The sequence below is a fragment of the Crinia signifera genome, chromosome 12 (assembly GCF_055691185.1).
Source record: "Crinia signifera chromosome 12, ASM5569118v1, whole genome shotgun sequence".
Classification (NCBI taxonomy): Eukaryota; Metazoa; Chordata; class Amphibia; order Anura; family Myobatrachidae; genus Crinia; species Crinia signifera.
Window position 1 is genome coordinate 24789958 of NC_139228.1, and position 15797 is coordinate 24805754.

General features: G+C 43.3%; 1 protein-coding gene across 1 annotated transcript in view; it reads left to right on the plus strand.

Moving 5' to 3' along the window:
- FMN1 (formin 1) overlaps positions 1–15797 on the plus strand; it is a 164692-nt gene that overhangs the window by 26400 nt on the left and 122495 nt on the right. Inside the window, exon 2 of the mRNA XM_083167847.1 lies at positions 715–2579. Within this exon, the coding sequence (XP_083023973.1) occupies positions 830–2579 (1750 nt within the window). The 5' untranslated portion in view covers positions 715–829. The remainder of the gene's footprint in view (positions 1–714; positions 2580–15797) is intronic.

Here is a 15797-nt window from a genome sequence, read left to right on the forward strand (position 1 = left end):
TAGCAGCAGATACCTGGATGTTTATTATAATTATCGGCAGAGAGTAGGATGAGACCACTTCTTTCATTTCCCATAGCTCATTTTCTAAGGGTGAGTTGAAGATGCATTATTCCTTTTGTGACACTAGGAAATGCTCATTTTTGTTGTTTTAAAATACTAAAACATTATTAAATATATTCATGCAGATAGACTTGATAGTCTGCATCCTCAGGCACCAAACCACTGTTTGTTTTATTTTTTTATTTACAGAACTTTAATCTGTGTGTGTTTATTAATGTCTGACTGCTTCACTGCAGCACATATAAACACTGATGTCGTGGATGCCTTTATTGCAGCACTGACACTAAATCTTTTGGCAGCAGCACAACCTTTTAGTTGCCGCACTGATGCTAGGCTGCATGTTGTGTGCACCTGACTAGACTAGAGGCTGTACGAACAATGCACACAACACATCATGAATGGGCTTAGCGAATGTGGAAAGTGATTGTAGTCAAATTGTATTTAGATTTAGTGTTTTGTAAAATGTGTTACTTGTGTTCTATGCAGAGTTTTTGCTTTTTCAAATGAACCTTTTTATCATCCTTGGTTAATGTGACTGCACATAAGACAATAAATGGTTAATGGCAGAGATTGGCATGACTCATTGGCTGTATGTATGTGTGTCTGACATGCTGAGTATCTGATATATCTTTTTTTTTCTTCTTGCTCTAACAGGACAAGTTATTGTGGCTGTCGGTCAGATGATTCCCCGCCTGGTTATCACATGCTGTGTCATGATGCACAGAGAACATTGACATTATTTAAATTTTGGAATAATTAGAGGCGTATAATGGAGGGCACTAACTCTAGCCTCCAATTGCACAAGCCCATTTTGGAGCTCTGTTACATCAGCTTCTATCTTCCTCGGGGTAATGTCAGGGGATTCACGTACAAGTGCTGTGTAACACGAGACAAAGCCAGAGCATGCTTTGATAACTGTTTTCTAGTCAGGGAGGAGACGGAGCAGGCACAGCACAAGGATCCACCTTATGGAAGCTTTACGGAGGCCTTACAGAAATCCACAACACGGGACCTGCTGAGAGAACTGTACAAGCTCACTGCTGCTAAAGACAAACTGCTGATCGATCTCCTCCACGCAGCCAAGAACCCGGGCTTCAGGATGGGAAACCAAGACGGCAGATTTCAGGACCTGCCCGAAGCATCCCAGTTTCTAGAGGACTACTCCGGGCCCATTGATTTCCACGAGTCATTGACGTCCTCCATGGAGAAAAAGGTTGCCTCAGCAAAGGGGAAAAAAGGCAGGAGGTTCAGCCGGAGGAAAGAGAGCATAGAGGACTTTGTCAACAAGAAAATTAAGTGGAAAGGGTCCCCGGAAGCTGGGATTGCACAAGGTAGAGAGAAGACGCCCTCGATAAGGGTTTCCCAGGCAGGCTCTGTGGAGAACTTGGTCCGACCGAGGCTCCGGTCTGTGGAGAACAAGGACAGCTTTGCGGCTGGGCTTTCTGTGAGAAACACTCACGGTAGACCCAGTGATGGCTCAGGGGTGCTCGGCCCGGACTCGGCAATGGGCAGTTTACAATCGCTGTATGACAATGATGTGTTTGGAGACTTGCTCCCTCAGAATTCCAGCCCTGTGGGAGACCTGCAGGATGTTGTCCGGATTATACAGGCGCAGCATAGGAATGCATTGGTATATGGCAGCTCAGCCAACAGGAGTTCCTTGGAACAGGACAGCTGTGATCCGTCTTGCAGCCAGAGAGATGTCAGGACGGTTGTGGCCAAAGTGCAAGATCTTAGTCCCTGTGTGCAGAGAGTGGTGACCACCTATAGCTTCTCAGATGACCTGCCTACAGGTGCGTGTGACAATGTCACTGCTGTCCTCTCTGCCGTGCCAAATGAGTTTGTTTCCAAAGTGGATGTTCTTACCCTGCATGAGCCTGTGGAGCGACACCCAGAGGGGGGCACAATTTCTGGGAGACCTCTTAGTGCAGAGAATAAAGCTGATAAGGAGACTGTGCAATTGCATGGCTTTGTCAACAAAAGTCTCCTTAGGGTCCTTAAAAGTGAAAGTGTGGAGGAGACTGAGTTTTGGCTGGGACAGCTGGATCACAGAGGGAAGCAATGCCGTACCAGCCCCAGTCTAATGAAACAGGTGCATAGTTCACAGGAATCCTTAAATTTACCAGTGTCCTCTCAGCAGACGATTAAAGCAGAAAAGTATGCAACTTCTCCTGTGCTCAGTCGCCGTTTCACTTCCAGTAATAATGTCAATAAAGAGGTGTCTCCTGCCTCCTCTCCGCTCGTATCCAGGCTGCCAAGCCCGCAGATCCATCACCGAATTCCCCCTTTGCCCTCTCCACTATCTGAGGGTGGTCGCCCCTCCGGGGGGAGAGAAATGCTTTGGCCAGCATCGCGTGACTTTATCCAAGAGTCGTCATCGTTCTCTGCAGCGGGGGCTAGACGCAAGGCATCCAGCCTTGGCAACCTGGGCCCAGATTCCTGGCTTAACGAGGAGTCCCGGCTAAAGCATTCAGGAAATGGGAGAGTCACCGCCCTACAGCTAGATCTACCACCTCCAGGTATGCAACTGTCTTTTCACATCACATCAGTGTTTAGAGCTATGGAACACAGGGGCGGATTACTTAAGCCTGATAAAGTGGAAGGTGATATCGCAGCAGCCAATAAGCTCCTGACGGTCTTCTTTCAAACTGCGACAGTTAGGAACTGATTGGCTGCTGTGTTTTCACCTTCCAATTTATCACTTCAACAGACTTAATACGTCTGCCATACATTTTAATATTCCCATAGGCCACTATCCTAGAAAGAGCTTATGTCTACTGCTTACTAATATTAATCCAAATGATCAGCATTCTTATGAACATTTTCTGGACATTTATCTGCTAAAAGGAAAAACCATTCCAAAAAAAAAAGTCTACCTGTTCATATGTCGACCATTTAACCATGTCAACCATAGTGTTGACCGATTTACTGTTGACCTAGACCCTGTCTTCCTATCATCTGGATACCAGGTGATAAAGGCTTAGAATGCTTAACCCTTCGAGTGAATTTGGCAAAATAGTTGTGAAAATTACAAAGCAAACATTTTTATTCATCATAATGACATGTTCTGGTTAGCTTACTTTATATAGGAAATATAATTTTTTTTTTTTTTTTTTTTTTACATAACATTTTTTTATTTGAATTTATATAACAAATCTGAGCAAGGCTGGCTTTTTTTTTTTTTTTTTTTTTTTTAGCAGATATTTTGCATATCCCTCACAGATGTTGGCACTCAAAGGGTTAAAAAAGAAATCACACAAACACGTCGGCACTTTGCTGTCGGCTGCAAAATTACATACTTTCCCAGTGAAAGGCTGAAAATGTGGGATTCACGACCAGTACGTACTGTACTAAATTTATTTCACAATATATAGTTTGGGAACGGGGAGTGTGGCTTTTCTGTAATACTTAAGGCATATAAACGATTTGCATAGCTTTTTTAGAGCATGCAGCAACCTGTCTGAATCCTCTGCTGTTATCATTTAAGTGTTTACTCTTTGACCTGGTAAAACACAGGTTTATTTCTAAAACGCTACAAATGCACAATTCTTCACTTTTTTTTTTTTTTTTTTGCTGAAGGGCCTGGCACTATAAATGTTGTTTGGAAATTATAAACCGCAACTGGAAATGTTTTACACAGAGCTTACATTGAGTAACATGTGACTTACAGCTCAAAGCCAAGTAGTGCAGGGTGACCAAGGGATGCTACTGCGCATGAGCAGTCCAGGGGTAAAGGATTTTGTTATATTTTATGTTGCAGCAGATGAGAAGCATTCACTTTGGCAGGCCTGCGGATCAAAATGAATGTCTGCGGTCTGTGAGCTTTGGCTGTGTCCGAGCACTGCAGTGTCTGAGCTGCCTGGTTCCGCTCTATACTGCAGGGTAGACTCGGCCTTCTTGGAAAAATGAATATCTTGATACGGTACAGTAGTATGGGGTGTTACAATGTACCTTGTGACTGCTTACAAAAAAAAGGCGTTCATCTTGGGTTAAGTGTATAATCTCCTTCACTGAAATTGCTGTGTATATAAACTTTTTATCCTATAGCAGCGCATTTAACAGGACAGTGCCTATAAATCAATGGGCCTTATTCTAGTTCACTCTTAGAGGCAAATTCTTCTTAGCTGGACAAAACCATGTGCACTGCAGGTGGGGCTGATGTAACGTGCAGAGAATTAGATTTGGGTGGGGTTTTTCTTTAAAGTGAGATCTATATTGCAGTGTAAAAACAAAGCAGTCTGTATTTTCCCTGCACAGAAACAAAATATTTCACCCAAAGCTAAATCTCTCTGCACATGTTACATCTGCCCCCCTGCAGTGCACATGGTTTTGTCCAGCGAAGAAGGAATTTGCCTCTAAGAGTGAACTAGAATAAGGCCCAATGTGACGGAAGTGAAACATACTGTAGATACATTGCTTCTCCATGCACTGTACTTGGGCAATAATGCTTTCTCTTCATCATCTTACACCAGGCATGTCCAAACTATGGCCCTCAAGCTGTTGAGAAACTTCAAGTCCCATCATGCCTTGCCACAGTTTTGCTTCTAGGGAATGCTTAAACAATGGCAAGGCATGCTGGGATGTGTAGTTTTTAAACAGCTGGAGGGCCACAGTTTGGAAATGCCTGTCTTACACTATCAGGACTGTAGATCTGCATACTTATGGCCTAAAATACTCTTGTGAGCATTCTGACAACATGATTGGCTGCTGGTTCTTTTTACGAACATGCATTCAATAAAGGGATATATGTATAAAGATGATAAAATAATTAAGAGGTATTTAGCCCATCTTTGCAGACTTTTCAGGATTGCCCTCCAGGAGAATAGGGAAGGGGTAGGTGCGGGAGAGTGGCGTGATAAATCGTCATTGTGACCCTGTCACCCACTGTACAGTACTGCTGGGAGCAAGAACATGCAATGAAGCTTTTTATTTTTTGGTCAACACTAAGGGGTACATTTTGCTAAGATGGGAGTTCTATTGAAGACGGGATGTTGCCCATAGCAACCAATCAGATTCTATCTATTGTGTTCTAGACTGTGCTAAATAAATAAGTAGAAGGATTAGTAGCCTTCAATAGAACTCCCATCCTAGTAAATTTACCCCTAAAGGGGCATGCACACATAGAGATGGGTGCTAAGCAATTTTGCTAAGCTATTTAGTGTAGGCGATTTCCTGGGGTCCAGATCACCCATGGAGAGCACATACACACGCAGAGATTTGTGCTAAACCATTTTACTAAGCAAAAAAAGGCCGGGTAGTGGTTCAGAATGAGAGATTGCGATCAGTATCTCTCATTCTGTACACACATAGAGATTTGCAGTAGCAATCTTAGATTTGCTAAGCAATCTAACTAGATTTTGACTGCATGCACTGACTTTGTTAGCAAGAGATATTTAATCTCTCGGAGCATACACACAGAGAGATCTGTGCTTTCTTTCTAAGCAATCTTGTCAGATTGGTTAGAAAATAGCACAAAATCGCTCTGTGTGTATGCCTCTTAAGTGGGATATTCAATTAGCCTCAACTGTTTTTGTGTTTATCCCTATCCAATTGGTTCCTTTTTTTTTTTTTCAATAAAAAAATCAGTCTGGGGGCCAGATTCTCTAAGCTTCAAAAGTGATCAAATGGAGAGTGATAAACAGCCAGCCAATCAGCACCTACCTGCCATCCTGCCATGTCACAGACTGTGTTTGTTTGAAAAATATCAGGAGCTGATTGGCTGGCTGTTTATCACTCTCTATTTTATCACTTTTGAAGCTTCGAGAATCTGGCCCTGGGTCTTAGGGAAACAGTCAACACAAAAATGTAGACACAGGCCTTTTTTTTTTTTTTTTTAGTGCTCTATCACCAATAATCTTGCACATCAAGTTATTCTCTCATAATGTTTAACACCATGGCAACCCTCACCTCTATAAAGTGTTTTGCACAGAGGCCAATAGATGGCGCCTGAATGAGCAATTAAAGTGCTGCTCCATTCGGGCGTGCACAGCTGTCGGCGCTGACATGACTCGTATAAAATTCTGCCATTTTCACGGGCTGGAAACCAGTGGCAACTTCAGGGGTGGGGCTGCAGCACAGTTCGAAATTTATATAGGGGAGAAATACCAACTGCCAGTGCGTCCGTTTGGAATGGCAGTTGGTGCGGTTCACCTATTTGAATTTTGAACTGTGCTGCAGTTCCACCCCTGGAGCCTCCCCTGCTGATAATTAATAATAAATAAATCCTTAAGATTCCATCCTGTGTCTCTTCCATCCTGGTTTGCATGAGCTCAGGGGAACTTTGAGTTGAAAGCCTTCCCTCGTTCAAAGAATGTGGCCCCTTAGTGGTATTCTCTTGAAACTTTCTACCTACACTACAGAAAACCAACCTCAGTAGCTATTGGCATATATTCAATGCCGTGGGCGAGCGCTGACTGCGAGCAGGACTTTTTGCTCGCAGTCACCGCTCACCCTGTCAGTATTCAACTGACCCCCCCTCATTCGCAAATTCCCCCTCGCTCCGTTTTTTGAGCGAGGGGGAATTTGCGAATGTGCCTCCAAAAGCTGCGAGAGCCGAGGCTAATTACAGCGAGTTTGCTGCACTAGCCGCGGCTCTCGCAGTTTAGGGGAATCCTCGCAGTTCTGTGACGGCGAGGATTCCCCCGGAACGTTGCATAGTGCGAGCGGCCGGCGCGGGGGTTAAACTGCGAGGATCACTGGTTTTCTGTGATCCTCGCAGTTTAACCCCCTCGCCGGCCGCTCGCACTGGCATTGAATACTGCACATTGTCTTGTCCTCACCAGGCCATAACGCCCTACATTACAGAAAGTGTTAAGACCTTCACAGATGGGCAGGGTCCGATGCCCGGATATCTCCCATCATGGCTTCAATAAACTCAGGGGTGCCATCATTTGATGCCATTAGGTTGTCTAGTTTTTAAATGGCACGCCTTGTTATTTATTACACCACATGCTCTTTAAACGTTAAAGCACTTAGTAGTAACACAAGATGCCCTGCATGTAGATATATGGTTTTCCATTACAGGAATGATACTGGAGGCGCATTGATTTGGAAGATTAATAGACTCGTATAAGCACTATCCTGGGGTCAAATGCACTACGTAAAGGTCGTTCTTGATGACCTCTGCTCTACAGACTTTGCAAGCATGCAACAATATTTCGCTACCCCAGTTCACAACCGCAAATTTGTGACACAACTATGAAATACAAGGTTATATTGGTTTCACGCAACATCTAAACTAACAAGTGTACACATTCAGAAAGGGTATGGATCATTTAGCCGACCATAAGGTGATCGACAGTCATCAGTTCGACATGCTGAAAGGTCAACATGGGTCTAGGTAGACAGGTCATTAGGTTCGACACAAGCATTAGGTTAACATTCAAAAGGCTGACATGGTGTTTTTCACTGAGTTTGACCCGACAGTCGACATGGACACAGGATGAAGTGCACCGCGTCCCCTCACTCGCCATGCTTCGGGCACACTATTTTATTCTCCCACCATGACCTAGTGGATGGTAGGGCATGAAATACCGCCTGTCAGGTCAAAAAACTGTGAATAACCCCATGTTGACCTTTTGACTGTCGACCGAGCCCATATCGACCTAATGATTGTGTTGACCTAATGACCTGTCGACCTTGTCCCATGTTGACCTAGACCTATGTTGACCTTTCAGCATGTCGTTAGTGGTGTCACCTTAATGAGTGTCGACCTAATGACTGTAGCTCTTCAGAAATATACATGTAGTACTTGCTCAACATTTATATTATCAGAGTTGTTTTCATTCTTGGGGCTAGATTCTCTAAGCTTCAAAAGTGATAAAATGGAGAGTGATAAACAGCCAGCCAATCAGCTCCTACCTGCCATGTCACAGACTGTGTTTTGAAAAATGTCAGGCAGGAGCTGATTGGCTGTCTGTTTATCACTCTCCATTTTATCACTTTGGAAACTTAGAGAATCTGGCCCTCTATCTGTTCTGGTTGACAGCCAGCCATTATGGTAGGCGAGAACTGTTCTTTCCTAAAGCAAAAAAAACAAGTAGTTCTGTAATTAATTTGTCACAGGACAGGGTGTGTCTTACTTGTTAAGGTGTGGCTATGCAAATACCTGCAATATTGTTTCACATATATAAAAATGCCTGACTATTACATTAGCGGAAACGGCAATTTCCCATCCCTCCCTCCCCACATATTACACGGATTTCCCAAACACATGAATCATTTTAGAACCGATATATTGTTGCACAGACAATCTAGCCTATGCTATGTCTGGCAATTATGTTCATATTGTTTAAAGGTGCGTAAAAGAGCATCTGCAAATACCTGACTCCTGATTATCGTCTGATGGTAAACTAGATAAAACTAGTGAGGGCAGGGCTGTGCTTTTTTATCCGCTTTCAAAGCGATGTCACCGTAGTCCACTACTTTCACAGTATCACTTGGCCAGGTCAGGCATTCTGTCCTCCATAAGCTTGTTAAACATGGACGTGGCATTACAGCTGCTGTAATACGTTCTAGTCTAGAAGATTAAAGCCTGAGATTAACCCCATACAATAGTAGCTACAGTATATCTAGGGATGGCCATCTTTGCCTTTGCCATCAACTGCAAAAGTGCAACTGGCCATCGATGGTGCATAACTATGCAATGGATGACTATCAATGTTTTTAGATATTGATGGTCATCCATTGTCTTTGACTGATTGGCTTGTTAGACGATCAGAATACAGGGATGGGGCTTAACGGGTGTCGAGGGCGGAGCTTTGCTCCGTGTCCCAGGAAAAAAAGAAAACAAAACTATTCATTTAAGCTGGACATCGATGGTGGGAAACCATCTGGTTCTCCTCCATCAATGTTGAAACTATTGAACATCGGCCACAAACCATCAATGTTTTCTAAACCTCGATGGCCATCCCTAGCTATATCCAGCCTTTGCAATATAATGCGAAACAGAATGGTAATTGTTTTTTTGTTTGTTTGGTTTTTTTTTTAATCCTAGGAGACTTGTTACTTACTGTACATTCATCGAAAGTGTTATTTTTTTGTTTGTTTGTTTTGTTGTGCGCTTTCTCCCAATGGCTATTGTCTTACCGCTTAACTGGGTATAACTGCTTACCTTCTTCTTGGAAGGCAGATCATAAGAATTTGGAGGGTTTCCGTGGGAATTTGTGCCCATTCATTCTGTTGTGCAGTGGTTCTCAAACTCGGTCCCCAGTACCCCACACAGGTCACGTTTTCCAGTTCGCCCTGCAGTTACACTGTGTGTCGCCAACTGTCACATGTTAAAAATCCACAGGTGACCTGGATAACAGGAACTATGTAGGGTTCTGAGGACCGAGTTTCATAATCTGTGCTGTAGAGCATTTAAGAGGTCAGACACTGATGTTGGATCAGAAGGCCTGGCTCGCGATCCAGTTCATCCCAAAGGTGCTTGTTTGTGGTCAGGGCTATGTGAGGGCCAGTCAAGTCCTTATACACCAAACCATGTATATATAGTCCTTGCTTTGTGTACTGGGGCACAGTCATGTTGGAATAGAAAAGGGCATTCACCAAACTGTTGCCACAGAGTTGGAAGCATTGCATTGTTCAAAATGTCTATGTATGCTGGAGGAGTGAGATTCACTGGAGAGGAGGGTGGTGATAACGAGTTATCAAGTATGGGCGCAAAAAGGACTGAGCTGCCTTGTCAAGCTGCGGTGTACTGATACCACTTTCACATCGCCGACACGTTTTAAAAACCGGTATTTTAAAACGGTAATTAAAACGGGTCAGAGCCTTAACATTGCCGCAGATTACCGTTTTAAATACCGGTTAAGTCTCATTCAACATAGCAGTCAAACCGTTTCAACCCGAACACGTTTCAAGCCAGAGTGTCAACATTGCCTGTCATTTTAAAGGGGAGCTTGTGTTGTTTGCCTGAAATACCGTTTCAGACACATTGTACACATTCACATTGCACAAAAAACGGCAAGGAACCGTGTAGGACTCTGCTTTTTACACGGTTCGAAATGCCAGTTAACTTTAAACGGTAAATCGGCTGTGGTGCATTCACAGTGCAGGCTTAAACGTTTAAAAAGGGAAAAAAACGGCAATTTACCGTTTTAAAAGTGCGATGTGAAAGGGGTATGATAGGGTTGTCAAAACCCGTAGGTAAACAATATACAAGGAAAATTGAAGGATTGAATGTAATATGTTCTTGACTGTTTTTTATTCTATATGGCAGTGGTTCTCAACCCTGGTCCTCAAGTACCCCCAACAGTGCACGTTTTCCAAGTCACCCGGCAGGTGCACTCATTATTCAGACACATTTTAAAAGATCCACAGGTGGAGCTAATTATTTCACTTGTGATTCTGTGTGGAGACCTGGAAAACGTGCACTGTTGGGGGTACTTGAGGACCAGGGTTGGGAACCACTGATATATGGTAATAAATGTATTTTTATTTAAATTTGAATATCAATGGCACCATAGTTGCACATTTTATTGAATATTGAAACAATTTGTTTACCAGATTTTAGCGCAGTGTATGTCCCTTTTTTTTTCCTTGTATAAGATTCACTGGAGATAATGGCCTAGCCGAAACCCTGAAAAGCAGCCCCATCCCATTATCCCTCCTCCCACCAAACTTCACAGATGGCATAATGCAGGCAGGTAATTTTTTTTACATGAACAGTATGGAAATGTCACAGCCATCCAGTGTGTGTAAAACCTAGGTGTATTCTCTAGAACAGTGGTTCCCAAACTTTGCCCTCAGGACCCCACACAGTTAACGTTTTCCAGGTCACCCGGCAGGTGCACAGGTGCATTCATTATTCAGTGGCACAATTTCACTTGCTTTTCACTTGCTTCTGTGCAACCTTGCTTTTCACTTGCTTCTGTGCAACCTATCGCAAATTCTGCGCAACCTATCTATTTATCAAACCATTAACAAAAATCATTAACATATAGCCTCTTAACCCCTTCCTGACAGAGCTAGTTTTTGCGTTCCTGACAGAGCCATTTTTTTCAAATCTGACATGTCTCACTTAAGTGGGGATAACTTTTTTTTGCTTTTACTTATCCCAGTGATTTTGAGATTGTTTTTTCGTGACACATTGTACTTCAAATTAGTGGTAAATTTGGGTCGATACAGTCTGTGTTTTTTTGTGAAAAATACCAAAATGTCGTGAAAAAATGGAAAATTTAGCGATTTGCAAAATGTTAAATTTTCTGCTTGTGAGACAAATAATCATACCACTCAAAATAGTTAATAACTAACATAGACCATATGTCTACTTTATGTTTCCATCATTATTTCAACTTCCTTTTAATTTTTTTGGACACTAGGAGGCTTACAATATGAATAGCAAATTCTCAAATTTTCAAGAAAATTTCAAACACTGATTTTTTTAGGGACCAGTTCAGTTCTGATATGACTTTGAGGGACTTGTATGTGAGACACCCCCATAAATGATGCCATTTCAAAAACTGCACCCCTCACAGTATTCAAAACAGCATTTTGGAAGTTTGTTAACCCTTTAGGTGTTTCACAGGAATTAAAACAAAGTGTAGGTGAAATTTCAAAATTTCATTTTTTTTGCAGATTTGCAATTTTAATACATTTTTCTAAGGAACACAGTACATTTTACTAGAGAAATGTGACTAAAAATTGATTCCCCCAATTCTTTTGTTTTAAAAAATATCCTATATGTGGCCCTAGTGTGCACGTTGACCAAACCACAGGCTTCATAATAGAAGGAGCACCTACTTGATTTTGGAGCCTCCTTTTTATGAGATTATTTTTTAGGCACCATGTAGGTTTCTAGGCACCATAAGATGCTAAAATTTAGGAACCCCCCCACAAGTTACCCCATTTTGCAAACTACACCCCTCAGGGAATTCATCTAGGGGTATAGTGTACATTTCAAACCCCCAGGGGTTTCACCAATTGTGGTACAACTGGGCAGTGAAAATGAAAAATTACATTTTTTACACAAAAATGCAGTTCTGGCTCAAAATTTTTCATTTTCACAAGGAATGAAGGAGACAAAGCACCCCAAAATCTGTGCCCCAATTTCTCCCGAGTACCGCAATGCCTCACATGTGACCAAAAAATACCAGTTGGGTGCATGGCAGGACTCAGAAGGGAAGGAGTGATTTTTGGATTTTGCAGCTCAGATTCTGGTGGAATTTTGGTGGGTGCTATGTCGCATTAGCAAGACCCCCCAAGCACCAATACAGTGGAACCCCCCCACAAGTGACCCCATTTTGCAAACTACACCCCTCAGGGAATTCATCTAGGGGTATAGTGTACATTTCAAACCCCCAGGGGTTTCACCAATTTTGATACAAGTGGGCAGTGAAAATGAAAATGAAAAATTACATTTTTTTACACAAAAATGCAGTTCTGGCTCAAAATTTTTCATTTTCAGAAGGTATGAAGGAGATAATAACCAGTTAATTTCCAATATAGGGCCCTTATTCTGGTTGGTGCGGCCGGAGCCGCACACGGTGCTCCGGCCGCACAAACCAATCCCCGCCCACGAGACGGATCGCCACGGCCGTCCGTACACGGACGGCTGGCGATCCGCATAAAAATGGTGGGGCGTACGCCTCCACCATGGTGGGAGCTGCCCCCTGCATTCGATGGTCGTAGACCATCGAAGGCAGGGCCGCACGCCACAGCAGCTCCCGCAAGCTGAGACCACACGGACAATCGTCCGTGTGATAGCTTGTATGGGGGCTGAGAGCTGACATCCGGCGACGTCAGCTTTCCGCCCCCATCAGTGGCGTCATACCCTGATTAGCATGCATACGCCCCGCGTTTGCATGGGAACGCCCATGAAACGCGGGGCGTATACATAGGGAAATGAGGGTATGAAGCCCCTCACGCCCCTATACGCCCCCTTTGCGGCGGACGAAATACGTCTGCGGCGAATGGGGCTGCACATGCGCAGATTGACCTCTGCGCATGTGCAGACTAAAAACATCGGCGGTACGGCCGCACGCGGGCCGTACCGTCCGATTCAGAATAAGGGCCTTTATCATGTTATGCACAATTTTATGTTCATTTCCTCTAACATTGTGGTTCACAACTCATTTTCATTGACAGTAAGAGTTCTTACTGTACTAACACAGACTTAGCACAGATAGATGGTGGCTCTTATCTTGCGGACAAGCATAGGTCCGCAGTAAAACCACCACACACTGTTCAATTGAGATTGAAATACACACACACGCACAATCTTACTTAATCTAGATTAGGTAAGAATAAATAGTCACCAGGTAGGGATGGGATAGCGTTCCCTACTCACATCTTTTTACATATATATACCCCTTATATATATGTATTTTATAAGAGATAAACTTATAGAAAAAACTTTTTTATTTTTTTATTTATCTTTATATATGTTTTTCTTTCTTTTAAATATGTTGAGCACAACACTATTATTATTTTGTCACGGCTTTGCATGTTTTTTCAGCACTTTCACTTCAGTCACCAGGAAAACAAGTATCACATAACATAATTCAGTTAGATACAATAATAACAGGAATAGAGAGATATTTCATATCTTTCCTAATCTTTTTCAATTTTTGTTTATTTTAGATGAATCAGTGAATAAATAAAAATACATACATCACACACAAAATAAGCAAGATAGCGTATTATATCCAAAACGGTCCCTATGGGAGGAGCTAGCAGAGTAAAACAAGATACCCTTGACCCCCTAGGATAGCTAAGATGCTCATATAGAAATAAGCCATGAGCAGCATGTAAATGACTTTTTATCTGGCGAAATACATAAAAAGGAAACAATAGGAAGGGAAACAAGCCAAACAGACAAAAAACAGTAAAGAAAAGACATACAGGAGTCCATAATATAGTGTCTTTTGCTGTCACCCAGTAGTACGGGATTACGTGGATATATGACAGCCAAATTGCACCTACTTACCATCCAGCAAGAAATGATACGGCCACATGCAATGCAACTTACGCCGCGATGGAAATGTAGCCTATGCGGTTAAAAGACGCCACCAGTAACCTAGGTGACAGGCCGAAGACACGGCCGTATACAGCGTAACACACGCAGTGACGGGTGACGTCTTCTCCACAGCCGGAGACACGGCTATGCATCACGTGATTAATGTTTACAAGAGTGACGCAGTGGTGCATCATGGAGATTGTTGCCAAGGCCGACGAGCTTCCGGCTGGGGAGACGGCCGTACATCACGTACCTTGCGTATACATGACGCGATGGTCACGTGACTAAGAGCCGGACATGATAGGCAGCATAATGCAATACACCGCTGCAACCACCAATGAATTTAGGAGGTATGGAGGGGGTTTAACCAATGAAAATGGTAGTTACTCTTTCCCCGCGAAATCTCGGTGTTTAAAAAGACACAGTATGACACATAGTAGGTACTGGTGAACAAGCAGGGGCGAAACGCGCGTCCAGAAGGAGTGACTGTCACGGAGGGGAGGCTGCCATTTGGGGCATAGAACACGGAGCAGACATACGATGAGTATCACAGAGAGATTATATCTCCAATTTACCTGTTGCTAAGAACCGATTTTCTCCAATCTTTGATTTGTTTGTAAGGCATTTAAGCCTTATTTGTGTAGCTAATTCTCATATTGATGGGGAGCTACAGGAGTACGATTCTTATGTGGGAAGAATGATATAATGAGATTATAGAAGGAATACCATGAGGTTATGATTATAATATGAGGAAATGATGTACCCATGTATAGGGACTGTACTTGCCTCTTATTAAGGGACTCTCATTGAACCCAGTCACTATTTGATCCCTTGCGCTGGTTTTTACTAAAAGGGGGTGATACATGAGACTGGTGAACAACAGCAGATCCCTATTTTTCTTCCTTCAAAGTGCCCTCACTATCTTGGCCTCAATTGTATCATTCTCTCATTCGGTCCGTTCACTGCCCTAGAGACACACGGCCGGAAAGTAGAAATGATCTGAGCCCAATGAGAGCATCTCATATCTCCATCTCTGATTCTATCCCGCATGTATATACAGGTTGTGAATTTATGCTCAGTGTAAATATGACATATGAGTAATATAAGCCAAACCACTTAAGTACCGCAGAAATATACACTGTGGGTACCCCCCATGACAAGTCACTAAGAACATCATATTTTCGCCATAATTTTATGGTCTTAGACTATTATTATATTTTTTTGATTCTTTCCACATTTATTATACACTTTATTTAATTGAAGTTATATGATTATACACGATATTTCCTCTACCTCCCCCATGGCAGCCATCACTTATGGGTTCTTCCCCTATTGGGTAGCTTTGGAAAGGAAAAAAAGACGCCCCTTCTCCATAAAAAGGCTCCTCCTCCTTCTCTCTGTGTCTTTTTTTCCTTTCCCAGGAGGGTAGCAGACGGTTTTTGTTTTTTCAGTGGCTTACCCTGTGAAGTGGATCTGGTTTCCACCGTCGCCTGGAGCGTTCAGGTGGAAACAAAGTAACCAGGCAGTTGGTGAAACCTCAGGAAGCCGCATGCCGTCCTCAGGTTTGGGCGGCTAACAAGCGGTGGCGTCCAAGGAGGCAGAGTGGAGGTCTCCTGTCCGGAATCCAGGTGAGACCGGGCGGACGTCGTCACCCGCGGCGGGTGACAAGCAGACAAACGGGCCGCGGCGCGGCCAGTCAGCGCGTCCTTATGGGCGCAGGAGGCAACGCAGCGTCTGACGCGGCAGGGGCTGGCGCCGGCGTCTGACGCGGCAGGCGTCT